This window comes from Ovis aries, chromosome 20 (assembly GCF_016772045.2).
Source record: "Ovis aries strain OAR_USU_Benz2616 breed Rambouillet chromosome 20, ARS-UI_Ramb_v3.0, whole genome shotgun sequence".
NCBI classification, from domain to species: Eukaryota; Metazoa; Chordata; class Mammalia; order Artiodactyla; family Bovidae; genus Ovis; species Ovis aries.
The window spans coordinates 11,238,800-11,265,807 of NC_056073.1; the positions used below are offsets into that span (position 1 = coordinate 11,238,800).

The window sequence follows — 27,008 nt, forward strand, 5'->3', positions numbered from 1 at the left end:
GCAATAGATTTTCCCTCTGAAGTCACAAAAATTTGTCAGATTTGCTGCAGTAGCTGGAGTCTCTGCGCAGAAGGTGCCTTGGTATGTATGATAAACACGCAGCCCTTCCCCTGAGTGAACAGAGGGCGGCTGGGTTTCCACCCACTGGCTGGCGGCCTCGCCCTGGGCAACCTGGCAGCCGCGGCTGTGGAGGAGCCCCATGCCCAGCAGTCAGGTCTAAGTGTCTCTGGATCTGTGCTCGTCACACAGCCTGTCCTCTTTCTCTTTCAAACGACCCCTCAGGTGACTCATGCCTGAGGAACCCGCTCCACAAACAGCAGTCACTCCCTCTCCGACCCGTCATCCCGCTCGTTGCCCGCATCTCAGACCAGAACGCTTCTGGGGCGCCCCCGATGACCGTCCGGGAGAAAACCCGCCTGGAAAAGTTCCGTCAGCTTCTCTCCAGCCACAACACTGACCTGGGTGAGTACCGCAACCCCCCCGCCCCGCCCCGCCCCCGTGAGCCCTGGGCAAGCAGACCTCTCGGTGACTGGAATTCTCAGAGACCCGGAAGCTACTGCTCTTTATTCTTCCTTCTTTTACTTTTCCAGCATCTCCTGATCTGGTGCCCACTGAAGTGACACGCAGGTATCACAGTCAGACATACGTTAACTAGAAATCAGGGGCCAACTTAGGCGGGACTGGACTCCGTGGCCTGTAGAGCCTAGTGCACCATTGGCTTCGGTCTCCTCTACCTCCATGCGATTCCTCCTGAAATCCACACCTCCTGGTCTTCCTCCTCCCTCTAACTCTAACCTCTGAGCTGACTGGATCACTGCTGCAGAGCTATGACCTTGGCTGCTCAGGGCTGTTGTTTTGGGCTTTTCACCCATGCTTGTCGGTAGCTGGCGGTGGTGGTGGCAGTGGCGATGGCGGTCATCCTCCTGAAACGCTGGGGGGCACCAGGCAGCACTGGCTGAGGCTCGTTTCAGGGCACCCACGGGAAGGACTAAGTCCAACCACACCTTCATCTTTTTGCAGATGAACTGAGGAAGTGTAGCTGGCCGGGGGTTCCCAGGGAGGTTCGGCCTGTAACCTGGAGACTCCTGTCGGTGAGTTCTGCCCCCTGGGTAGAGAAGTGCAAGCCTCACACGGCCCTGCCTGCCTGCGGTGGCTGGTCTGGGGACGTCAGTCTTGCCCTGTAGACTTCTCTGGTCGGACCCGATATGGGACTGAAATCCTGTCTCTGCATAAAGAATCACACCCTCGAGAGTTTGTCCCTACTCTTGTAGAAGAGCGTAGGTTTGTGTGGATAGTCCCGATCTTGCCTTCTCAGCACCCAGAAGGAGTACAGTGAGGCTGGGTGAGCCAGCTCTCCTGTGGGCAGGTCCCACTTTCCTTGTGCTTCCCTCCTTTCTCAGTAGGAATGACTAAGGGGGTTGAAACCCACTTCCCAACTGTGAAGAGTTGATAAACGGGCCTCCCTCAGAAGCCTGCTCTCGTCCCACGCTCACTAAGTCACAGAGCCCTGTGCCAGCCGCTGTGGTAGGAACACTTTGATCTCCTGAGCCCGTAAAATCCATTCATTCATAAGGATTTATTGAGGGCAAGCTGTTTACCGGGCACGATGCCAGGTGCTGTAAGGATGCACAGAGGTGGGCCCAGCACAATTTCGGCTCGCCAGGCGCTTGCTCGCTCTGTGGACGTGTCCCTTCCCTTCCTGCGAGAGGATGACAATTGCTTCTAATCGGCCCCCACCCCCGACTCTCATAGCCGTGGAGTCACTGCCCCTGCTCCTTCTAAGAAGTCCAGATGCTATTAGAAGTAGCTGCAGTGAGAATGGAAGGGGAACAAGAGATGTCAGAATTGAGAGTGGGATCTAGACCAGGGGTGGCCCGGAGCTGGGGCCAGGAGCGAGGTGCTGCTGCCAGAAGGTCTATGTCTGGACGTTGCAGCTGCTGGGTCACAGATTCCATTCAGCCTCCTAAGCTGGTAATTCTCAACATTACTGCGGGAAAGAATTATGTAACTAGCGCAGGCTCACACGGCATGCCACTAAGATGCGCCGTGGAGGCGGCCACCTCTCCGTGACCCTGGGAAGGATTGCCTTGCACACACGCAGCCCCAGGAGTCCTGACTTGGGTCCAGTTCCCTCCCGCTGACCTACATTTGCTGCTCTACTGTGCCAAGCCTGGAGCTCTGCACTGCTCCCCAGCAGGATCTGCGCCCAGGGCTGCAGGAGTACATAACCCCGAGAAACCCGGCTGGGCTTCATCTGCCCACACGTGCGTCTCATTGAATGAGGACAGGGCAAACCCTGGGTGGCCAAAACCAAAAAGGGATTTACCCTTGTCTTCTTGGCAGCTTTCTTTCCCTTCCTTTGAAAGTTTCAAAGCCACTGTTGAGGCTAAAATAAAAGTTAAGAATTCATCCAGCCAGTGCCTGTCCCCATCTGACAAGCGGTCCTGTCTACAGGGTTATCTCCCGGCAAACACTGAGAGGAGGAAGCTGACCTTGCAGCGGAAGCGGGAGGAGTACTTTGGCTTCATTGAACAGTATTACGACTCTCGAAATGAGGAACATCACCAGGATACCTACAGGCAGGTACGCCATCACCTGCTGCCCTTTTGCCCACTAGTCGTAATCTTCAGCTGCGGCTCCTGGAAGTGCTCTTGGGGTACAGGTTTGCCAAGTCTTCAGGCTGTTGTGGTTAGGAATTAAATTTATTCCCAGAACTACCTCCTTTCTTTCTAATTCAGTAGCTCTGATTTTAGCCTTCTTTTCTTTTTGACTGTGCTACACGGCGTGTGAGATCTTAGTCCCCCAACCAGGGATCAAACCCACGCAGCGGAAGCATGGGGTCTTGACCGTTGGATCGCCACGGAAGTCCCTAGACATTTTCAATAGATAGATTTTGGGGGGTCCCTGGTCAGGAGCAGTGCATTTGGACTTTAACATGTATAGAAATCTCCCAGGATTTTGATAAAATTCCAACTCGGGATTATGGTAAAATGCAGATTCTTATTCAGGAGATCTGCGGTGAGCCCTTGGCTTCCGGTGAGCTCCCAGGCGATGCCAGCGCTGCTGGTCCACCGACGACCCTTGTGAATAGGGTGGTGGGACACAAGATGAAGAGTGGGTCCGCTCAGTGAGCCCACCCCTCTGGCCTGTGACAGCAGTGTGTCCTTCTGACAGCTGCAGTGCCTCTTTGGCTTGTGTGTCTGTCTGTTGGGGCGATAGCCATCAGCAGCCTTAGCCGGGAGAGCCCTGCCATCGCCCACAGTGGTCCACACCGCGGTGGAAAGGTGGAGGGTGTGAAAAGGAGCCTGATGGTTGCAGAGGGGAAGATACTGGGAGCGCGCAGCTGTCTGCAACAGGCCCCAGGAGCAGAAGTAGCTTCAGGTGCTGCTGAGACAGTCCTTAGGGCTGTTGCTGTCGTTGAGTCCCTCAGTCGTGTCCCCGACTCTTTGCGACCCCATGGACTGTAGCCCAACAGGCTCCTCTGTCCATGGGATTTTCCAGGCGAAGATACTGGAGTGAGTTGCCGTCTCCTTCTCCAGGAGATCTTCCCAACCCAGGAATTGAACTCGTGTCTCCTGCATTGGCAGGCAAGTTGTTTACCCGCTGAGCCACCAGGGAAGCCTGGTGGGTTATTAGACATCGGTAAATCCCAAGGCCAAAACCAGTCATTGTGACATCTTTGGTAACAGAAACCAGAACTCTCAGTGCCAGGCATTCAACGCCACCTCCTTCTGGTTCCCTCTCCTGGTACAGTTTTGCAGCTTTCCGAGCTCTTTTAGTTCTTACGGACTGTTGAGGATTAAGAATCTGAAAGAGGCGTACACATTTTGATCCTACCTGTTAAATTTCAGTACAGGCCCAGAGTAAAACAGATGGTAGACAATAGGGAAAAGCAGCTGGTTCTCCGAAGTTGTGAAGCCTGTTGCTGTTTGGTGTTAAGTGGTTTGTTTGGGGAGGTTTCATTACCGTTCAGTTAGCTGTTGCTGTCCCGGGAATGTGTTCCACATGGACAGGTAGGTTTCTAAAGCCTTCTAAAGTTCTTTCCAAAGATAAAATTTGACTCTCATTCTTACTCCCTTTGATTCCCAGATCCTAAGAAAATGACTTCTCGAAAGAACAAACTGGCATTTGTGTTTTTGGATAATGGCTTCTCTTTTTCAGATTCACATTGACATTCCAAGGACGAATCCTCTCATTCCATTGTTCCAGCAGCCACTTGTACAGGAGGTGAGAGAAGTGCTTAATGCTGTCGGCCCTCCCCCTCACCCCCACACACCTCTGCAGCACTGTCCTTGTGGGTGAGTGCTTGGCCCTGCGTCCAACCTCGGGCAGGTTTATGGCTAATCATGATGGTACCTTGCGTTCGCAGATGGAGCTTTGGTTTTTCAGAGCACTTTCTTGTGGGTTCTCATTCTATCCTCATAACAAACCTGTGGGCTGAGTAGCGCTTTTAGGGGTTAAGGGACTTGCCCAGAGTCAGAGTCCACCTGGAGACTGAGTGAAGACTGGAAGCTGCTAGAATTCCTAGTCCTGTGTTTGCTGTACTTGATAAAGCTGGGAGTAGTGATTTGTGTGTGTGTGTGTGTGTGCGGGTGGTAACGATACATAACATAAAATTTACTGTTGTAACCATTTTTAAGCGTATAGTTCGGTGGCATTAAGTACATTCATATTGTTCAGTCATCACCATCATTCATCTCTACAACACTTTTTCATCTTCCCAAACTGAAGCTATGTACCCATGACGCAATAATTTTCCATTCCCCAGCAGCTGCCATTCTACTTCCTGTGTCTATGAGTTTGACTGTTCTAGGTACCTCAAATAAATGGGATCATACAGTAATTGTCCCTTTGTGACTGGCTTATTTCACTTAGCGTAATACCTTCGGGGCTCGTTCATGTTGTCAGAATTTCCTTGCTTTTAAAAACGAACTTGTATTCCGTTCTGTGTGTGTAAGACACTGTTGATCTGCTGTTTGTCAGCGGAAACTTGCGTTGCTTCCACCGTTTGGGTGTTGTGAGTAGTGCTGCTGTGAATGTGGGTGTGTAAGTATCCGAGTCCTTATTTTAAGTTCTTTTCAGACGCATACCCAGAAGTCAAATTAGTAGTGATATGTTGAGACCTAACAGTTTAGTAGTTAGCAAAGCACATAAAAGGTTTCAGTGGGACTGTTATCTTTTGACCAAGCAAGAAGTATAAACTCCTCGAGATTAGGGATTTCCTTTACAACTTAATAGTAGCTAGGACTCTGGGTGGAAGTGCTCCTTGAATTATGTTTTCACTCATCCTCATAGTAAAGAATGTGATTTAAAATGCTCAAAATAATTTCTTTTTGACTTTAGATTATATTCACAATTCTGTTTAAATATAGATGTGTCTAATGACGGGATCCCTCGTAACTTACCAGTAGCGTAAAGAAGGTTTTGAGGGTCATGCCGTTGTTTTGCCTGTAAGAATCAGCTCAAAGGAAGGTAAAAACCCACTCAGGATATCTTTGTGTCTCCCTTTCAGTTTCCCTTGGCTCAGCCCTTCTTATTCCTCATTTTAACTTGAAGATGTTCAGATCTTTCACCTGTGCATGCTTCCTTTAAATTTGGAGATAGGGCAAAGTACTTCGTTTAAAAGGATTCTCCAGGCAGTGGAACCAGCAGACAGAGAAAGAAACTCAAACTGCGATCTTCCCAGTTTTCCTTGAATCAGCTTTCCACCTAGCAGAGTCATCATAAACAGAATAAATTGCCAACCAGGGAGCAGAGAATTAAGTAACACTGAATATTGAGAGACTTGGTTTACAAACCTGAAAGATACTTGAGAATTGAGAAGAGAGAGAATTACCCACACTAGCAGCAGAGGTGTCTCGGAGGTAGAGAGCCCTGTCCCAGCCTTTTTCTGTAGTGAAGATTCCGTGGTCGCCCCAGGTCACCAGGCGTGGTGCTCTCCCATTTCCATCTCTGGCATTTCCACTTGCATGGCGTGAGTATGTCTGCTTGTCCCATCCTTACTAGAGAGGGATTACTGCAGGTCTCCTGCTTCTGAATGGCTAGCTTCCCTGCCCTTACTCACCAGGGATGTGTGTATTTACGAGGAACTGATAGTTTGAAATAGAAGCGCTGATAAGTCCTTCAGAAGGGCTGGCCTGGAGGAGGCGTCCAGTCAGACACAGGCCACTGGAGGTGTGAGGAGACAGAGTGGGCAGGGAACTCCTGAGAGCTTCCTGAACATGGTGGGTCTAGCTTGAGCCCTAGTTTCAAGGGAGGGAGGAGGGCGTTTAGCAGCAGGGGAAAGAATGTCAGAGGGGCCCCATGGAATGCCGGGCCTGACTCAAATGAGGATGCCACGCCCTTCCCCTCGGCCCCAGGGAGCAGGCAGGCCCTCTAGGGGAGGCAGAGAGGCCAGCTCCTCCCAGACAGGGCGCTGCTCACACTGCCTGCTAGGACAGGGGTGTTGACGGTGGGAGTGATTGTCGGCTGGCTCGGCCAGCTAGAAGGCAGACCCAGCACGGGATTTAGGCTGGGAAACATCCTTTGTTGTGTCTCTAGATTCTCCACGTTTCTCCTACACTAGCTAACCAACTCCAAAACTATACAACCATCTCTTTTTCGCTTTTCTTGTTGGGAAGTTTCTGCTCCCTCACGCCTGACCTCCGGAGGCCTCTTCAGTCCGCCCGTAGAGCTGACTGATGGGGCTCCGCAGAGTACAGGTGCGGTGAAGGCCCCCACATCTCCTGTCCCCCTGCACCTGGTCACTGTCACCTGTCATCCCTCTGGTGTGGTCCAGAGACAGGAGACAGTCCAGTCAGAGCCAGTCTGAGGGATATGTTGGGCCCAGGAGCTGTGGTCAGCAGGCTGAAGCCAGGACGAGTACCAGCAGGCGGAGAGGAGACAGGAAGCCCTGAGGGTCTAGTGCAAGCGGAGAGGAGAGTCAGAGAAAGGAACTGTCCGTGGGGACTCTGTAAAGGGACCCTAAGGGTCTTTTCCTTCTCTCCAGACTAAGCCTCTGGCCTCTTGTGGCTAATCTACTTAACCCCAGAGGCTTTCCCAGCTGTAGGATTTGGTTCATTTGACTTCCTATCCCCAGCAAACGTCCGAGTTGCATCCTGATGTGTGAAACGACTTCCTGAATGTATTGTCTGTCACTGGTTCCTCGTCAGGCTGAGTAAATCCAGATCTAGATCTCGTTCCATCTCAGCAGGGAGACAGAAGAGGGTGGTAGAGAAGAGATTTCCTCTCTGTGTACTGTAATGAGCAAAAGAGATTTGGAAAATGTTTCAGAACTTAGATATTCCAATATCTTGCTCCTGGAAATAGAGAAATAGCATTTATAAATGAGCACAGTGGCCTGAATTAATGACATCCATAGCAACCCTTTCCCTAAGCCACCCATGTCACTCTCCTTTCTGTTTCCCAGATTTATATCACGATGACTAGATACTAGAAAGAGAAGTAAAGGGCAAGAAGTACCTGTTGTTGTTGTGTTGTTGTTTTTCATTTGCTAAGTCATGTCCGACTCTTTAGCAACCCCATGGACTATAGCCTCGCAGGCTCCTCCGTCCATGGGATTTCCCAGGCAAGAATACTGCAGTGGGTTGCTATTCCCTTCTCCAGGGATCGAACCTGCATATCCTGCATTGGCGTTTGGATTCTTTACCAATCCTTGTTTAAAAGCAATTTGTATCTTAGAAACTTTCTGTATTTATAGACTTCCTTTGTCCCACAGTAATTTTTAAATTTTTCCTACAAATTCTGCGGCAGTGCTGAGTTAAACTGTGAGGGAGGTAAACGGAGGGAGGGAGAGAGAGTATCCCTATGATTTAACGTCATGACATCTTTCTTTCTCATTTTCCTAGATCTTCGAAAGAATTCTATTTATTTGGGCCATCCGACACCCTGCCAGTGGGTATGTCCAGGGAATTAATGACCTGGTCACTCCGTTCTTTGTCGTCTTCCTCTCAGAATATGTGGGTAAGAAGCATGAGTACCAAGTTGAACAAGCTATTGCTCTTTTTTTATCTGTGGTCTATTTGTTTTTCCCAAGAGTGCAGCCAGTGGGCACATCTTGCTAAAAAAAGAGGTAGTGGCTTTAGAATACACAGTTGAACCTGTTTTAACAGCAACAGCAGCCTGGAATTTATCTCTTGAGATGGTTACAGATCTCATCTAAAAGACCTGCTTTGCCACAAGAATGGCCAAGTTGACATATTTCTGTTCCACCATAAACAGATGGTTTGATGCTTTATCTGAGGTTCTTTTAGGATTATTTTGAACTTGGCTGTAACACAGGCCTTCATCTGTGAATGCTGGAATTTCAGATTATACATCAGGCCTCCAGGCTTTAGTTCTCATGCCGTATGTTAGAGCAGGTTATGGGCCTGCAGAGGAGGCAGGGTGGTGCCAGGTTCCAGCTCATGTGGGCGGTGATGAAATGGGCCAAGGAGAGCTCCAGGACCTCGGTTTCTCCCACTTCCTTCTTCGCCCCTTACCTCACTGTGTTCTTGTCGCTTTTTTTTTTTTAAGGGAGATAGTTCTTCTTAAAAGCTCATTCATTTATGGCTGCACTGGGTCTGCGTTGCTGCTTGTGAGCTTTCTCTAGTTGCAGCAAGTGGGGGCTGTTGTCCAGTTGCAATGCATAGGCTTCTCATTTCAGAAGCTTGTATTGTTGCAGAGCACGGGCTCTCGAGCACGAGGGGCTTCGGTAGTTGTGGCGTCAGCATGCGGCTCATGGGCTCTAGAGCGCAGGCTCAGTAGTTGTGGTACATGGGCTGAGTTGCCCCATGGCACGTGGAATCTTCCTGGACCGGGAATCAAATGTATGTCCCCTGCAGTGGCAGGTAGATTCTTAACTGCTGGACCATCAAGGAAGTCCCCAGCAGTTAGGTTTTCTTACAGTGCCAGCCACACTACTCCAGCCAGGCCTGAATCAGGCAGTCTCAAAAGGCATTGAGGATTCTCCACTTCTCCTATCGGTTCCCTTAATCTCTTGTTGTTTTGCAGAGAGTTTTCACTTTTGTCTCAGGTTTAAAGGATTTGTTAACAAAAGAAGCCACGTGTTATATTCAAATAAACAATATCAGTATTTATTAGGTTTCCCTGGTAGCTCAGCTGGTAAAGCATCCCCCTGCAATGCAAGAGACCCCAGTTTGATTCCTGGGTCGGGAAGATCCCCTGGAGAAGGGTTAGGCTACCTACACCAGTATTCTTGGGCTTCCCTGGTGGTTCAGCTGGTAAAGAATCCACCTGCAATGAGGGAGGCCTGGGTTCAATCCCTGGGTTGGGAAGATCCCCTGGAGAAGGGAACGGTTACCCACTCCAGTATTCTGGCCTGAAGAATTCCATGAACTGTATAGTCCATGGGGTCGCAAAGAGTCAGACACGACTGAGTGCTTTTCACTTTCAATATTTATTAGAGAATTATGTCACTTACTTTCAATATTCTAACATTAAAAGAGAAATAGAAACAGCAGAGGATACATCATCAAATTGGGTTTTGACCAACATCCATAAACTCAAACAGCCCTGGAAGTCCTGTGTCACAGCACATCTGGAGTCCCAGTTGGGCAAAGGTCCAGGCAGCGTATCCCCTCCACGGTGAGACTTCAAGAATTGCAATTCGGGGTTCCGCTTATAATCCCAGGATGGAAACTGATGTCATCATCTATCTGTGAGCAAATTGCAGCTCTTATTTTATTTTAATGCTGTTTGTTTTGTTATGTAAAACTTGGAATGTCATTAAGCCTGGGGCTTGGTTGGCCAGGCCCCTTCCAGGAGCTCAACAGTCTCAAAATTCAGCCCCTATCTTATCTGTGGTGCTGCCAGGCTTGCACTCACAGCAAGCAGTCAGGGCAGGATATATGCAAGGTCAGAGGCCTGCTCTGCTTTGTCTCTGAAGCCAAACAAGACCGTTTAATTTCCCTAACACTTGTGCTTTGAGATTCACAGGAAAACCCCTCTGTCATATGGCCTGGTGTTTTTGTTCTCTTAGTCGGTCAAAGAGAAGTTCATGTGGGAATCAGAACGTGGGAAAGGATTTTAGGAAACTATCCGTCTCCTCTGCCCCTTCTCTTGCCTCATTAGTGGCAGGGCTGGGACTAGAACCCTTCTCTTCAGGCCCTGGGGGTGGTAGGTAATAAGATGATGCCATCGCAGGGGGTAGGTCAGTCATGAGAAGGGGGCTGGCGTGGAGCCCCTTGGAGTGGGGGGCACGAGAGATGTCTCTCTTGATCCTTCCCTTGCAGGTTTTCCAGTGGGACCAAAGGGATGGTGTTTTGGTCTTTCATGAGGCAGCTTTTTTTTTTTTTAATGACTCGAAAAGGAAGGCAACCAAATAATGTCATTCCTCGTTCCCCTTAAGTGACAGCAACCAGGGCAGAACTGGGAGTAAGGGTGGAAAGTCACACTCTTGTCCGCGCTGTCAAGTGACCCTAAGCAAAAGCATATAAATAAAGCTCTCGCTGGAGAACGTTTATTTCCCCCTCTTATCAATTGACCAGTTTTTGCAAGTGCCTTCATTCTGTGTGTTTAACTTAGTGATAAAGAGCAGTGCAGCTGATGCTTTGGGATTTGATTCTTGCAGGAGTTCTTCTCTGAAATGGTATTAAAGGATGCGCCTTGTTGTTGTTTAGTTGCTAAGTCGTGTCCGGACTCCTTTGTGACCCCATGGATTGTAGCTCACCAGGCTCTTCTGTCCATGGGATTTTCTACTGGAGTGGGTTGCCATTTCCTTCTCCAGGGGATCTCCCCGACCCAGGGATTGAACCCAGGTCTCCTGCATTGGCGGATGGAGTCTTCACCACTGAACCACCAGGGGAGCCCAAGGATGAGCCCAGGAAGATATTGTTAATCCATTCATTAATCTACATTTGAGGTCTAGATGCTGGCGTGCAGCACTGCCAGTTGTGCCAGGTTAGGAAATCCTCAGCAGCTGCGGTTCTAGTTGGCTGTTAATGATCTTGTGAGCTGTCATTTGCCTTTTGTCCCCGATTTTCCTCCACCTTCTATAGGCACCCATCCCATTACTACCCTAACGCCGTCAGCTCCACCATGCGCTGTGCCTTTCTCTGATCGATAGGACTGCATTCTGATCTGGGTGTTTGGTTTGTCAGCCCCACCTGCTGACCGTTGCTCGCCCGCAGCATTTACACAGCAAAGTGTGGGCTTCTCTGCCCCTCCTCAGCAAGGAGGCCTTTCTGAGTAAGGCTGCAGTCAGCCTCACCTCTGCAGCAGCCTTCAGATTGGTCTTTGGTACCTCCTCCCAGAGCTAGGAAAGCATTTCCTAGCTAGGTCCATTCATGTTTTACGAAAGTTTTAATTATGTTACATTTCTAAACATATGTAAAAGTAGAAAAAAATAATACCATAAATCCTCATACACTTGCCACCCAACTTCACACCTCTGTCAATTCTGCAGTCACTCATCTTTGTGAGTAAGCAGATCTCAGTGTCTAGCAATGTATAATTTCATCCATAAATATTTCCATATGTGTCACTTGAAGATCATGATTAAAGAAACTCACAGCCATAATGTAATTATTATATCTAAGAAGTTATAATAGTTCCTTAATATAGTCTGATATACAGCAGTATTCAAATTTTCTTGATTCCCATAAATATATTTAACATTTTGTTTGAATCAAGGTTCAGATCAGGTCCATATACTCTATTGGTTTGTTGATATGTCTCGTAAGTCTCAATCTGTCAATTCCCATCCATCTTTCTTATTTTGCCAGTTTTCAAACTGGGACTTTGCCATGCCAACCAGTAATATTACCATAATTTTTAAAACACTTGACCATTTGCCAAGTACTTTGACCTGATTTCCTTTCGTAGCCCCCAGTATCTCTTTAAAGTAGATATATGAACCCATTTTACAAGTGAGAAACCGAAGACTCAGAGATTCAATGAGCTTCCCGAACTCAAACCTCCATCTTTTGACCTGCATGCTTGTGCTCTCTGGGCTTCCCTTGAGGCTCAGCGGTAAAGAATCTGCCTGCAATGCTGGAGACGTGGGTTCCATCCCTGGGTTGGGAAGATCCCCTGGAGAAGGGAAAGGCTAGCCACTCTAGTACTCTGGCCTGGAGAATTCCATGGACTCTATAGTCCATGGGGTTGCAGAGTCAGACACGACTGAGCGACTTTCACTTTCGCTTGTGTTCTTTATATGACTTGGCGGTATCGCAGTTTAGATGCATCTTCTCCATTCTCTGCTGCACAGCATGTGGCACATTTCTTGTTACTCCTTGCCTCAAACAAAAAAACAAAATAAGCAAAAAATTACAGTAGAAGTGCTTGCTTGTTTATAAAACAAGATCAAAACAAAAAAGAAGTGTTATTACCTCACCCCTACCCTCCACCACAAGAGATAACACCCTTTGTGTATTTTTCCAACCCTTTTCCTGTGTGAGAACCGACCTGCGTATGTTATTTTTCTTTGTTTTGCCCAGAAAAATAGAATCAGACTATCCATACTTTTCTCAGTCTTTCTTGCTTTCCCTCACAAGCATCTGGCCAGCTTTCCAGGTTCAGACATACAGGTCCGCGTCGTCATTTTCAGCAATTCCATCTGTTTTCATTTAGCTTTACTATAATGTAGTGAACAGTTCTTTTATAGTAGGGCATTTAAATGGTCTATAATTTTTAGCCATTATAGATAACATTTTAATGACTATCCTTATGCATATTTTCTTATACCTTTGTCTTGAAATACATGATTTTCTGAAAGAGCGTCCATAGAAGTGAAACTGCTAGTCCTAAAAGCATGCCAAATAGACACCACTTACACTGCAGAGAGCTTTATGGCAGTTTGTGCTCCAGCCACTAATGCTTAGGTGCACTTTTCTTCACATCCTTGTTAGCAAGTCTAATTGTGTTTCACCAGTCTGGCAGACAAACCGCGGTTTGTGTTTCAGTTTTATTGCCGCTTACTCGTCAGCGAGGTGGTTTATCTTTTCTTTTGTGTATTAGCATTTGTTTCTTTTGTCATCTGCTTGTTCAGGTATTTACACTTTTTTTTTCCTTCTGTTGTACTGTTGGTCTTGTTTTTTAAGAGCTTTATGTGGATTTGATAATACTCATTTTTCATCTGTTATGTGTTGCTAGCATTCAACCTTTTTTGACACACCCACTCCGTGGAAATTCTTTATGGTTCAACCTAGTATTTTTTCTCTCCCAGATCATCAGTTATCTTTTCAACTTTTATTATCTCTCCTTATATAGCTCTTCCTAATTTTTATGTAGTCAAATCTGACCATTCAACAGGTGTTTATTGAGCTCCTACTCTATGCCAGAGGATAGAGTAAATAAGGTAACAGGTGTGGGCCCTGCCCCCTTGTGGAGCATCCCGTCTAGTGGGGAGTTGAGGAGTTCACAAAGGAGTAAGTCATTGCCAAGCATGACAGAAAGGAAACACCTCCTCCTCCTCCTCTGTGGTTTCTAGATTTGGTATGTTGCTTAGGAAGTTTTACCTCTCCAGAGACTCAAGAGATTCAGGTTCAATCCAAGTCGGGAAGATCCCCTGGAGTAGGAAATTGCAACCCACTCCAATATTCTTGCCTGAAAAATTCCATGGACAGTTGACGCACTGCAGTCTATGGGGTCACAAAGAGAGACACGACTGAGCGTGTATGCGTGCGTGCACACACACACGCGCACACACACACACATACTATGCATGTACCACACAACTTGGATCTTTGAGCTTTAGAGGGTGTTTTATTATTATTTCAGGGCTGGTCTCTTTCATCATCGTTTTTAAAAAATTGTCTTGACTCTTCTTCCTGATGAACTTGCCAAGTTCAGGAAATAGGGAACCTACCTACTTCAGGAAGTAAGAATTTTTATTGGAGGTGCAGTAATTTTACAAATTAGTTTACAAATTAGTTTTGTGGGTTTTTTTTTTTGATAGCAGCTTACTGAGATGTCATTCATATATCATATAATTCACGCATTTAACATGTACAACTCAATAATTTTTAGTATATTTATAGTATAATTTTTAGTATATTTATAGAGTTGTATAACCATCACCACAGTCAATTTTAGAATATTTTCATCAACCCCCAAAGAAACTCTGTACCCTATATCCATCAGTACCAAGGCCCCTGACCCCTTCTTCTCCTGCTGCTGCTGCTAAGTCACTTCAGTCGTGTCTGACTCTGTGTGACCCCATAGACGGCAGCCCATCAGGCTCCCCCGTCCCTGGGATTCTCCAGGCAAGAACACTGGAGTGGGTTGCCATTTCCTTCTCCAACAGATGAAAGTGAAAAGTGAAAGGGAAGTCGCTCGGTCGTGTCCGCCTCCTAGCAACCCCACGGACTGCAGCCCACCAGGCTCCTCCATCCATGGGATTTTCCAGGCAAGAGCACTGGAGTGGGGTGCCATTGCCTTCTCCGCCCTCTTCTCCTACCTGCTCTTAACTTTCTGTCTCTATGGATTTGCCTTTTCTGGACATTTCATAAAAACGGAATCCTATGGTATGTGATCTTTCATGTCTAGTTTCTCTCATTTAGCTTGCTCTTGAGATTCATCCAGGTTGTAGCCGTGTCTGTGCTTCACTCCTTTTTTATGGTCAAATAAGTATCCCATTGTATGAACATACCACGTTTTATTTATCGGTTCATCAGTTGCTGGATATAAATTAAGCTTCAAAGAAACAAGGCATACAGACTTCTCTCCAGCCTCAAGGCCTTTCCTGAACACAGACTCAACATTGTTTGTGGCCTCCAAGAACAGTCCTCTTGTCTGAGTAATAATGCTGCTTTTCTCCCTTTCTCTAATAGTGCCGTATCCTAGGAAGGCAGCTGCTGTGAGAGGAGTTTTGTTAGGACTGTCCCTACTACGGGAGGCCTCCGGGATCCTTCACCCAGGGAACAGGCCAGGCAGGTGTCCCCAGGCAGCCTCGCCCACCGCCTCATCTCCCTGAGCCATAGCGCGGAGGATGCGCCCTAGTACAGCTGTGGGACCCACAGGACCTTGTTTGGCCTCTCTCCCATCTCCTCCACTATCTGTTCTCTATTACTTAAAAAAAAAAACATTTTTTAAAAATATGCATTTATTTATTTTTTGCTGCATCGGGCTCTAGAGCACACAGGCTCCATAATTGAGGCATGGGCTTAGTTGCCTGTGACACGTGGAATCTTAGTTCCCTGACCAGGGATCACCCTCATCCCCTGTGCTGAAAGGCAGATTTTTAACCACTGGACCACAGGGGAAGGCCCTATTCTCTATCACTTTTATAAAGTAGCACCTGAGCTTGCTTCATGCCTCGTGTCCTGTTTGTTGTAAAATCGCGGAAAATGGGGAGATCCGGTGACTCCCCACTGTAGAGAGAATTTTTCTGTATCTAACATGGTAATCTGTACCTAACTCTGTTCCTGCCTTTTTTTTTTTTTTTTTTGCTGAAACTCGCAGCTCACATTGAAGTGGGTCCTCTGTGGATAAGCCAGCTGTGTCTGGGTCCAGCAGTGACAGTGCTGGAGGGTCACACTTGGGGAAATACAGTCTCCTGACTGTGACCCCTGAGACAGTGAAATACCTCCAGACTCTCCAAAACCCTTTCGGACTTAGATGGCACTATTAATCTAATTCAGAACATAATGTAATTGATAATATAGTCATCACCAAAATAAGCTGCATAACAGCAACTGTGCAAGTGATGTGAATGAGGAGTTGTCTGGAAGAGAGGGACCCATGACATGTCCTGTTTTCAAAAGATGAGCTATGCCTGGTGATTTCTTTCATTGCAAAATGGAACACTAACAAATAACTCTCCCCCTTCTCCTCTGCATGAAGTAGTACAGCAGGATTTTCATTTCAGGTTTTACTAAGAAGCGCAGTAGCAATTGAAGTCCCAGAAGGGAAGTCTTAAAATCTCTGACTCATGTTCCCTGCATGACATTTATGCTCAGATATGTCACAGGTAACACTCGAAACCCTTCAAGCCAGTCTTCAACAGTACGTGAACTGAGGACTTCCAGGTGTACAAGCTGGATTTAGAAAACGCAGAGGAACCAGAGATCACATTGCCAGCATCTATTGGAACATAGAAAAAGCAAGGGGATTCCAAATAAACATCTGCTTAATTGCCTATACTAAACCCTTTGACTATGTGGATCACAAAAAAATGTGGAAATCTTAAAGAGATAGAAATACCAGACCACCTTACCTGTCTCCTGAGAAACTTGTATTCAGGTCAAGAAGCAGCAGTTAGAACCAGACATGGATCGGCAGACTGGTTCAAAATTGGGAAAGGAGTACAACTAGGCTACATATTATCACCCTGCTTATTTAACTTCTATGCAGAATATATCATGCAAAATGCTGGGCTGGAAGACTCACAACCTAGAATCAAGATTACTGGGAGAGATATCAGTAACCTCAGATGTGCAGATGATACCACCCTAATGGCAGAAAGCAAAGAGGCACTAAAGAGCCTCTTGATGAGGGCGGAATAGGAGAGTGAAAATAACTGGCTTGAAATTCAACATTAAAAAACTAAGATCATGGCATCCAGTCCCATCACTTCATGAGAAATAGATGGAGATAAAGTGGAAAAAGTAACAGATTTTATTTTCTTGGGCTCCAAAATCACTGTGGATGGTGACTGCAGCCACAAAATTGAAAGATCCTTGCTCCTCGGAAGAAAAGCTATGACAAACCTGAACAGTGTATTAAAAAGTAGAGACATCACTTTGCCCACAGAGCTCAAAGCTATGGTTAATCAAAGCTATGATTTTTCTAGGAGTTATGTACAGATGTTAAGTACTGGACCATAAAGAAGGCTGAACTGTGGTGTTGGAGGAGACTCTTGAGAGTCCCTTGGACTGCAAGGAAATCAAACTAGTCCACCCTAAAGGAAATCAGTCCTGAATATTTATTGGAAGGACTGATGCTGAAGCTAAAGCTCCAGTACTTTGGCCACCTGATGCGAAGAACCATCTCATTGGAAAAGACCCTGATGCTGGGAAAGGTTGAGGGCCAGAGAAAGGGGACGGCAGAAGATGAGAAAGTTGGATGGCATCACTCACTCAATGGACATGAGTTTGAGCAAACTCTGGGAAATACGGAAGCCTGGTGTGCCATATAGTTCATGGGATCACAAAGAGTCAGACACGACTTAGTGACTGAACAACAATGACATGTCATAAATGACGGATTAGGATTAGCTTGGCTACTTTGACAGGGAGCCCCAAGTACCAGTACTGTAAGCAAGAGAGAAAAGTTTATTTCTCGCACATTACAAGTCAGGAGGTGAGCAGTCCAAGGCTCCATGATGTCAGGGATTCAGCCTCTCTCTGTTGTCCTGCCATTCTCAACGTTTGTTTTCCCACTCACAATCCAAGATAGCTGCTTGTTCTCTAGCCATCACATCTATATCCCAGCCAGTATGGAGGGGGAAAGGAAGAAACATACTCTTTCCATCGAAAGACACTTCCCAAGTACGTAACACTTGGTTTTGAAAATCTCTCATCTGAATTTGGACTTACGGCGATTCCCATCTGCAAGTGAGCCTGGAAAACACAGTCTGTATCCCAGGTGACCAGTACCCTTAAGGGTCCTTTCATTGAGGAGGAAGTGGTAGTAGCTATTTATGGACAACAACGGTCTTCGCTATCCTTTGGCTCCTCAAACTCAGCGTTTGACTAATTTGTCTTCTCCCTATGCCCAGCCACTCTTTTCTCTCAGTCACCAACATTTCCTGTCTCTTAAGTCAGAAATGCTAAGTGTGTGCGTGCAAAGTCAGTCGTGTCCAACCCTTTGCAACCCCATGGACTGTAGCCTGCCAGACTCAATCCTTGGAATTTTCCAGGCAAGAATACTAGAGTGGGTTGCCATTTCCCACTCCAGGGGATCTTCCCCACCCAGGGACCAAACGTGCATTTCTCGTCTCTCCTGCATTGGCAGGCAGGTTCTTCACCACTAGCGCTGCCTGGGAAGCCCAGAAATCCTAAGACTTGTTTGTATTAGTCATTCTTTTTTCTCATTCTTTCATATCCGATCAGTTACAAAGCTCTGATGGTTTCATGTTCTATTTCTTGAATCGCTTTCTCTCTCCATTCCTCCTATGACTCCTCTAGCTCAGGCCTCCTGGATTGCTGAAATGGCCAAGTATGTTTTCCCATCTCTGGTTTTTATCCCCTTCAAAACCATCTTTCAGACCATTTAAACACAGACCTGCCTGTTCAGCCCCTCTGCTTCAATCCCTTTACTAGCATCTCATCACCTTCAGTTTAAAATGTCCAGATTCTCGGGAGTCCTGGTGGCCTAGTGGCTAGGATTCTAGGCTTTCACTGCCATGGCCTGGGTTCAGTCCCTGGTCAGGGAACCAAGATCCCCACAAGCCACTCAGCACAGACGAAGAAAGCCCACATTCTGTAGCTTGCTGCGCGAGACCCCGTGTTCTCTTACTTCTTCCTCACCTCTTAAAGGCGGAAATCCAAAATTGACGTCTTGAACCTAAAGCCTTGTCCCGCACCACTTCTTTGTCCCTGGGCTAATCCATGTGCATTCCTTAAGGCTCCCCTTCCTCCTGGAAGCCTGCCCTGAGGCCTCCCCCCTCCCTCCTCCCACCACCGCCCACTGGCACTCTCTCCATAACTCTCTGCATTTCCCCTTTGAAGGACTCGACGACACCAATGTTTCTGTATGTTTCTGTCCTACCATCTGCCACTGGTCTTTATGATTCTTTGAGGCCAGAGACTGTTTGAAACATCTTAACATTCCCAGTGCTTTCATTTTGGTGTCCATAAATTCCATATGTGTCTAGATGAAGAGTGAGTGCTGACTGACTGCAGCCCGATGGACTATAAGCCCACCAGGCTTCCATGTCCATGGAATTTCCAGGAAGGTATACTGGAGCGAGTTGCCATTCCCTACTCCAGGGGATCTTCCCGACCCAGGGATCAAACCCGCGTCTCTAGTGTCTCCTGCATTGGCAGGCAGATTCTTTAGCACTGAATGAATGAGAGAATGAAAATTTCATAGTGGTTTACGATAGTCAGGAAATAGTACAGCTTTGCTGGCCTTGGCCACTGGAGGGCAGTGAATCACAGCATTTGATACTGTGCTGATTTAGCCAAAAGTTCTTTCTTGTCTCTTTTTCGTAAGGGATAGAGATGGAGTACCATCACTTATTCAGCAGTTACTTATTGATTCTTACACCGTACCAGGCACTGCTGTAGTCACGGGGGATACGACCATAAACAAAGTGGACAGAAATCCCTGCCTATCACTTCTAGATGTTTATTCACAGAAAATAAAAGCATATAGTCCATCTCACCCACACAAGGGTAACTATGGATGTTTTACTGACTTCTGACACCTCAGTTAGTTTTGCCTGTCTCTAAACTTTATATAAATTGAGTCATTAGAATAAGAAGATTCCACCTTTCATTCTCCTGCTCTGGGTTTGGAGGGAATTGGGGAGTGGGGCTGATGCTGAATTTTTAGCCCTCACCCTGTCTGGCACTTTACCCCTTTCCTCAAGGTGCCTCCTGGCCCCATCTTCATAGATGAAGCAGCCTCGTACATGCTAAGAAATTTGAGGAATATTTGAGGCTCTTTCCAGGAACAGACATGTGGAAACGCCCAGTCAGAGTGCTGAGCAGGGTTACTTTCAGCGGGCAGTTGAGAGCAGTGTGTGCATTTGGTGGGATGTCCAGGGCTGGATTTCCTCCCCTGTAGAGGTAAGCTCTCCAGGGGCAAGCTGTAGCTTGCCGTCTCCCTGGCGGTGAGCCAACTGACCTGTGCATGCTCACTTGCTGTCTCTTTTATCTCACCGAAGCATAAGTGAGACACTGTGACAGAGGAGAAATTGAGGCGGCCAACATAGTCAAGATGTTTGAGCCTAGATGAGGAACCTGTGGGCAGCTGACCTCCAGCTCTGGGGACCCTGGACTTCCCAGGGCCTGTTGGGGGATGCACTGCCTGGCTCTGTGGGTGGTCTTTGGGCAGGTCCTAGAAGGTGAAGGCAGAGTGTGTGCTGGACCTGCCCCCTCGCTTGCCCCTCTAACACGAATACTCATACAGTTTGGGTTCCTGTAATCCGGGCACCAAGAGGCTGATTTAACCAGCACCCATTAGTGTTCATTAAATAAAAGTAGAAGTAATACAGGAACCTCAGGAAAGTAGAGTCGGTTTGGTGGTGTGTTGGTTTTTAAAATTCGTTTTAGCCGGGTGCCCCATGCTGAGCAGTGGATGGCCAGAGATGGTTCTGCGTTCGTGTTTACCTTTTAGCCGCTGCCCTGATTGACCGGCACTGTTTCGGGGAGGGCTCTGTGGTCAGCTGCTGCTCTCTGTCTTGGAGACAGCGTGTCTCCTCACAGTCTGGAACAGGGTTCTCATGAAACAGACCCCCCTGCTCCTGTGAGTTTCTGCTCTGTAGAAACCTCTTCCCTCTCCTCACTGTCCTTTGTCAAGTGGTTTGACTTTGCTGGGTTAACCGAGGGGTCCCTCCACCTTGTCCATCCTCGGCTCTGGTGGCCTTGTCACAGATAGTTGCCTGAAAAATGCCAAATGAGTAATACCCAACAAGTTTCTATAGCACTTGAACCCCTTTAAAATTACTGCATTCAGGTGATCGGATGAATTCCTTGGAACTCTTCTTAAAACTGTGTTTTTCTGGATGAAAGATTTAATTCCTATTTTATGAGGTTCTTTAGATGTATGGCTGAAAAGATTTATTTTTTTCCTTTTCTCAAGCAGCTTACTTTTGTGGTCAGAAAATATTATGTAAGCTCTTCTCATGAGTCCAGTTAAACAGACAGGAATCAGTTAAGCCAGAGGCTTTGGAAAATAGAAGGGCTGTCTGTAGTCTGGTGCCTTGAATCTTCTTGTGTCTGCGGGTCAGGCTGGTTGATTCTGACCCAACAGATCACAAAACCTAGCAATTGCCCTGTGATCACAGATGCTTTCTGGGAAATGCCTCGAGCACTGAGTGGACAAGTTACTCTTTCCAGTTTTAGCAAAACCAGTTCTTCCCGAAGCTGTTGGGGAGTGTTTGAGGCACAGGTGAGACTAGTTTTAGGCCCGAGATCTGGAGTTCTAAGAAAAATGAACACTTGACTGGGGCCACCACTCAGGTACGTTTATCATGTAATAATGCTGGGCTTGACAGCATGTTCTTGTCGAGCCTAGAGTGGGCAATTCGATTTTTATAAAGAGCTGTTGGGTTTCCTCTTTTTGGATGCTTTGCCTCTTAAAACAGCCATAAAATATCCCTTAAAAATCTCATTCCCTCCAGTCCAAGTCCTGGCTGCTGAATGCTCCATAATGACAACCAGAGACGCTGCCCTCATCTGAGACGGCATTGCTGGCATGGCTTCCCATTCCAGCTTCAATTATACGTTGAATTTTCTCAAGTGGGGTGTTTAATGATCCTTCTGAACAGACTGTTGATGCTGAGTGAAGCCCTTCCCGAGAGCATGTGGGCCTCCCTTTCTCTGCTGCTTTTTGCTGGTGCACTTAGCTCACAGTTTTTGACTGAATGTGTGAATTTTATCGTCCCAGCAGGCAGAACACTAGAACTAAACCCTCCTCCCACTCTCTGAAGTGCTGGTGAGCTCCCCTACTGTGTGAAAGCCAAGAGCTAGCAGGCAGGTGGGGCGTGAGGGCAGAACATGAGGAAAGGACAGCTCCCAGTTCGCGAGGCCCCAAGAGAGGGTTCAGCGTCCTCTGCTGACCCCCTTCTCCCCAGGACAGCTAAGGTTGGGAACTGGCACAGTTACTGAGAGCAGATTCTTATCCACTTGAACCTCATGTTGTTCGATTTTCTTCCTTAAGAGTCAAAGGTGGAAATGGAAAGCTTTGAAATTTGTCTTTTATTTTTAAGGTACGTTTGGAATTAGGTTAGGTTTGGCTGCAAATAGCAGAGATCTAAAAGACAGAGGCTTTGATAACAGTAATACTTAACATTTGCGTAATGCTTGTTTTATCCCAGGCGCTGTTCGTACTTTTCACGTATTGACGTGTTTAATCCCTACAGTGTGCCCCACTGGTGGTAGGATGTTACCACCTTCAGAGAGGAAGCACTGAGGCTCAGGAAGCAAAGTCATTTGCCCAGAGTCACAGAGCTTGTGAGTGACAGGGCCAGGATTTTAGCTGCACAATCTGGCTTCAGAGTCTGTGCTCCTGACCGCTGACTGTTCTGTCTGACAAAAAAGCCACCGGTCACCAGGGCTCACGTGGCAGCCTGCTCCCCATCGTACTCAGGGAGCCTGGCTCTCTCTCCCAGTTACTCCGCTGTGTGTGGTTTCCGTTCCCAGTGACATTTCTGCTGCAGTGTTCTGGAATGCCCAGGTAGGACAAGACCCTTCAGATTATTGTGGAGCTTGGGATCTTCATTTGTGAAACACGTACATATAGTGGGAGAGCTTTTATCTTGAGCCTTCGTTATGGGCTTCATTTTTTTTTTTTTCTTACAGAGGAAGGGAAGGTACTGCCCAGGCTGGTTAGTGTGATCCGCCACACTCACTAAAGGGGAGAGCCCACGTGGTTCCCTAGCGCACTGCTGGGAGTCTGCTCCTGGAGAGTGGTCTGCTGGTACCCGTGATTAGGTCCTTTGGCCCACGCAGTTCCTGTATGGTTCCTCCAGCCATTATTTGTGCTAGTGGGTATTGGAGGCCCCTGGGTATCCATCCTTGGCAGGGAACAGATAGGTAAAGAGGTGGTGGCCTGTGTGGGGCAGTGAACTAGCGGTCTGAACAGCAACACAGAGGGATCTTAGAAACGTAAGCTGAAGCAACAAGAAAAAGGCAGATTCTGAGCTAGGTCTTGGAGCCCAGTATCACTTGATTAAATTAATAGTATACATATGGCAACCCCCCACTCTGGCAAAACACCCACTACACATAAATGGTTAAGTTAGAAAACAAAGAAAGATGGTATTCCGTGGAAGGATTTTTTGGTGTGGTTTCTCAAATAGACCTTTATATATTATCTGAAGTCTTCATTTCTGCGGGCTTAGTGTTGTTTTAAAAAATCTTGCTCCCTTTTTGGTAGTAAAAGGCAGATGCAATCCATGGTAGCTCCTTTTTGCTAGAATCGTGCATTTTTTCTTGACTAAAAGTTATACTTACTGTAGAAATTTTGAATAGTTAGGCTTAAGGAAAATAAAAATTCTTTATCCCTACTACCTTGGGAATAAGCACTGTAAACCCTTGTGATATATTTTGTTTTTCCCCCGTGCTTATACAAACACATAAATATTGTATGTACAGTAGTTGAGAGTAGACCATAAATAACTTTGTACTTTACTCCTTTCCCTCAATGCTGTGACATGCTTCCCCACGTCATTACAAATTCCTAATAAACCTCACCTAAAATTAACTATGTCGTGCCTACCGTGTGCCAGGGTCTGTTGTCAACGCTTTGCTTGTATTAACCGTGGACTTTTTACACTGTTGTAAAAAGGCTCATAGTTTTTCTGACAAAGCACCCCGCCCTCCCCAAAAGGGTTTTTACAGCCCTTGAGGTCCATTAGGAAAACACTGTTACATAGGATGCGAATCAGAGAGTTGTTCCACAGCATCCTGAGAAGGTCCAGTTGTAAGTCTTGATAGAGTGATGATTCTCGTAAAGGAAAGGTCTGGATTCTGAATACATTCTGTCATATACCTGTGTCTCTGCGGCATCAGGGACTGCAGTGAACATGCCGTTTTCAAACAGGGCTCCAAGGAGAGAAGCTGCCTTTGACACAGAGCGCAAGGGCCCGAACGTCTCCATGTGTGGCCTCTGACGGGCACGCAGGGGCCTGTGGGTTGAGGTGGCCTGTCTTGTCCACCTTGTCTCCTGCAGGAAGGAAACATCACACGTTCCTTCTTTTAGAAGACTCCTGTGTCCTCTTCTTGCGTCTCAGACCAGTTGGACAGCCTCTCATTCTTGTCACTTAGTATGGGGTTTCCAAGACACGCTCACAGGCAGGACTCTTTAAAAGAGGTGCCAAGGCTAAAGAAACTGGGGAAACCCTGAGTAAGCCAGATGAAGGAGATTTTCTTAACGCAGAATTCCTAATAACTTCTCCAATCCTTTTATGAATCTCCAAGATGAGGATATATAATGCAGCGTTTCTCTGCTGTGTTTGTCTGAGGAACCTTTTTTACTTGAGTGTCCTATAGGATGGAGGTTTTTGCAGAACCCAGCTTGATAGCTGCCAGCTTGGTTGACATGCAATCCTGGAAGCTTTCATGGGTTTGGGCCATCTTCCATCACACAACTCATCCTGACTTCTGAGGCATGAGGCTCTGGGTCTGCCTGGTCAGAACAGGGGGATTCTGTCTTTAAAAGGACCTGTAGGGGCTCCCTGATCCCAGCTGTTCTCACTGCCCGTAAGAGTGAGTGTGTTAGTTTACTGAATTTCTGAAATCAAAGAATTTTTCCAGACTGTCTCCATGGGACTGGATATAGCTCATTGAACATGAAGCCTGAAGTTGTTTTTTTTTTTTTTTTTTCCCTCAAACTAAATGAAAAATGCAGTGGAAGAGAAAGATATGTTGGACCCAGGCAATCCGGTGTGAGAAATGGCCTGTGCAGTGTTGCCACGAGATTCTCGAGTGCCTTCCTTGGACATGCCTGCCCACCTGGCAAGGGGACAGGGGTGGGCAGGCCCCTGTTCCTTGGCCTCACGTGAGCTTGGCTCCCTCTGGGCCTTAAGGACCCCACTGAAGATACTAGACTCTGTCTTTCTCTGTCCATTTTTTTAGAGAAAACCTCTGGACTTCCTTCACCTTTTGTTTTGCAGAAGAGGACGTGGAGAACTTTGACGTGACCAATTTGTCTCAGGACATGCTGCGAAGCATAGAAGCCGACAGCTTTTGGTGCATGAGCAAACTGCTGGACGGGATCCAGGTGAGCGACTCCCCCCTTTCGGGGCGCCCTGCCTGGGGCTCCCTTTGGGTTCCTTGTTGCTCTTCCGCATCAGACAGCCCCCTGAGTCCGGCCCCAGCATCTCTCCTCCCCTTTTGGCCATCCGTCTTTACTTCGTTCATTAGCTGCACGGCTTTCAAAAGGCAGTGATCCTAGACGACTTCCCTGGCAGCCCAGTGGTTAGGACTCTGTGTTTTCACTCCTGAGGACATGGGTTTGATCCCTAGTTGGGGAACTAAATCCCGCAAGTTGTGCTGTGCAGCAAAAAAAAAAAAGCAATGGTCTAGTGTCCCCCGGGGTCTAGGGGAGTCTCCAGGTTGCTCTGCCCTTCTCATGAGGCCCTGTCCCCCCGTTCTGCTGTGCTCCCAGCCACGCAGTTGGCCTCCAAAGCACATGCCTTTCCCCCACTCTGCTGTTCTGTGAGACTCCTTTGTTCCCCACAACACTGGCAGCAAGCAGCTTTGGAGAAATAGCTTGCGCTTTGAACACGGTCATGTTTCACTGACCGTGGGGCAAGGGTGGCCCAATGGTGTGGCATTCGCTGCTCGGCCTGAGTTCTGTGTCGTTTGCAGGATAATTACACCTTTGCACAACCAGGGATCCAGAAGAAGGTCAAGGCACTGGAAGAGCTTGTCAGTCGGATCGATGGTAGGTTCAGAGGAAGAGCTCTCTAGCAGTGTGATTCTGACACACGTGTGAATCACATAGTGTGATTATGCTGGTGCGGGGCGGGTGGGGGGTGTCTCCTCGGCCCCTGTCCTGGCCGTGACCCCTTCCAGTTCACTCGGTGCTGCTGGCAATGCTGACATCCGTCCGCATCTCACCAGGAAGGTGAGGCCAGAACTCTGCTGTTAGGTCACGTTCTCTTCTTGCCTTTGTTTCCGGCCAGGTTCTGCCAGTCCTCCGTCAGCATCTCCTCAAATTCACCCTTTTGTTCTTCATGGCCCTAGCCACAGCTCTGGTCCAGCCATGCTTGAGTCTCTGCAGCTTCCTCCTAGAAGCACTCGCCTCCTCCGTCCTCGTCCCTCTTGCACCCGTCTTTCACACACCTCCGTCTTTCCAGAGCTCTGTTTCGGTCACATCCCGCTTCTGCCCCGAACCCGCCCGTGTTCTCTGTTGCTCTTAGCATCGAGGCTGTAGTCTGACCTCGTCCTTCCTGCTGTGATGTGACTCAGGATTTCTGGGCTCCATGCAGGGTCCTCGGGTGTGCCCGATACCCCAGCAGGACATCCCGTAGCTCCCTGGGACCCGTCTGGGTGGGGGACAGGAGTCGTGGCCTCCCGAAGCAGAGTGTCTTTGAGGAACAGGAGCTCTGCAGTAAGTCTTTGGCCCCACCGTGGGGTCCTGGAGTGTTAGAACAGGAGGCAAGTCAGGAAGCCCTGCTGTTGACTAGTGAGGAAACTGAGGCCCGGGGAGAGAAGTTGAAATTAAGTTTCATGAAGATCGTGTACAAGTCTAACAGCAAGGTCTTCTGTTAAGTGGAATGTCCAGCACCAGTTAATTCTGTCAGTTGCTACACAACTAACAAGTCCCATTAACTGGTTTTCCATCATGGATTTTTCTGCTTCACCAGCGCATTCTTCATCCCTCCCTCCCCCTGCCCCCCATATGGAGATTGCATATCTTTCTCCTTTCCCAGACTTTCTTCCCTTGAAAACCTTCCCTGATTTGTTCCACTCACTCCAGCTCCCTTTTACAACTTAGGGTTTCAGTCCCTAGAGTTTATGTGATTATGCTCTTAGCTCTCTTCCTCATTGCCTGGCCCAGCGGTCAGCGCCATGCCGAGCCCACACCCAGTGCTCCTGCCTCCCTCACTTGGCTCCTGGGACAGGGCGAGTGCTGAGCTGTCTGACAGGGGCCGGCTGCCAGAGGGCCTGTGCTGTAGTTGTTTCCACTGTCTGGTCTGGCCTTTTTTTTTCCTCTTCTAACATCAAAAATATCTGATAAAAAAGGCATAGCATGTTAGAATATAGTGTATTTTTAAATGTATATGTCTTAGTGTTTGAATTATAGAATACTCACTACAAAAATTAAGACAATTCCAAAAAACTCCAAAAGTAAAAATCCTCCCCCTTCTTTAAATTCTGCTCCCTGGATATAACCATTATTGATAGTTACTCTTTCAAAAGCTGTAGTATTTTCCACATGAGAGTGCT

General features: G+C 47.4%; 1 protein-coding gene and 1 long non-coding RNA gene across 3 annotated transcripts in view; one reads left to right on the plus strand and one right to left on the minus strand.

Annotated features, from left to right (window-relative positions):
- Nucleotides 1-27,008, plus strand: part of TBC1D22B (TBC1 domain family member 22B) — a 67,490-nt gene that overhangs the window by 24,157 nt on the left and 16,325 nt on the right. For both annotated transcript variants that reach the window (XM_004018789.6, XM_042237531.2), the window contains exons 4-10: nt 283-462; nt 1,021-1,091; nt 2,455-2,583; nt 4,162-4,227; nt 7,848-7,962; nt 24,728-24,834; nt 25,425-25,500. In XM_004018789.6, coding sequence (XP_004018838.1) covers nt 283-462; nt 1,021-1,091; nt 2,455-2,583; nt 4,162-4,227; nt 7,848-7,962; nt 24,728-24,834; nt 25,425-25,500 — 744 coding nt within the window. The remainder of the gene's footprint in view (nt 1-282; nt 463-1,020; nt 1,092-2,454; nt 2,584-4,161; nt 4,228-7,847; nt 7,963-24,727; nt 24,835-25,424; nt 25,501-27,008) is intronic.
- LOC132658242 (uncharacterized) lies at nt 536-6,075 on the minus strand. Its single transcript, XR_009597569.1, has 2 exons — nt 5,799-6,075; nt 536-5,709 (listed from the first exon to the last, which is right to left on the minus strand). It is a non-coding gene; the product is annotated as an uncharacterized LOC132658242 (long non-coding RNA).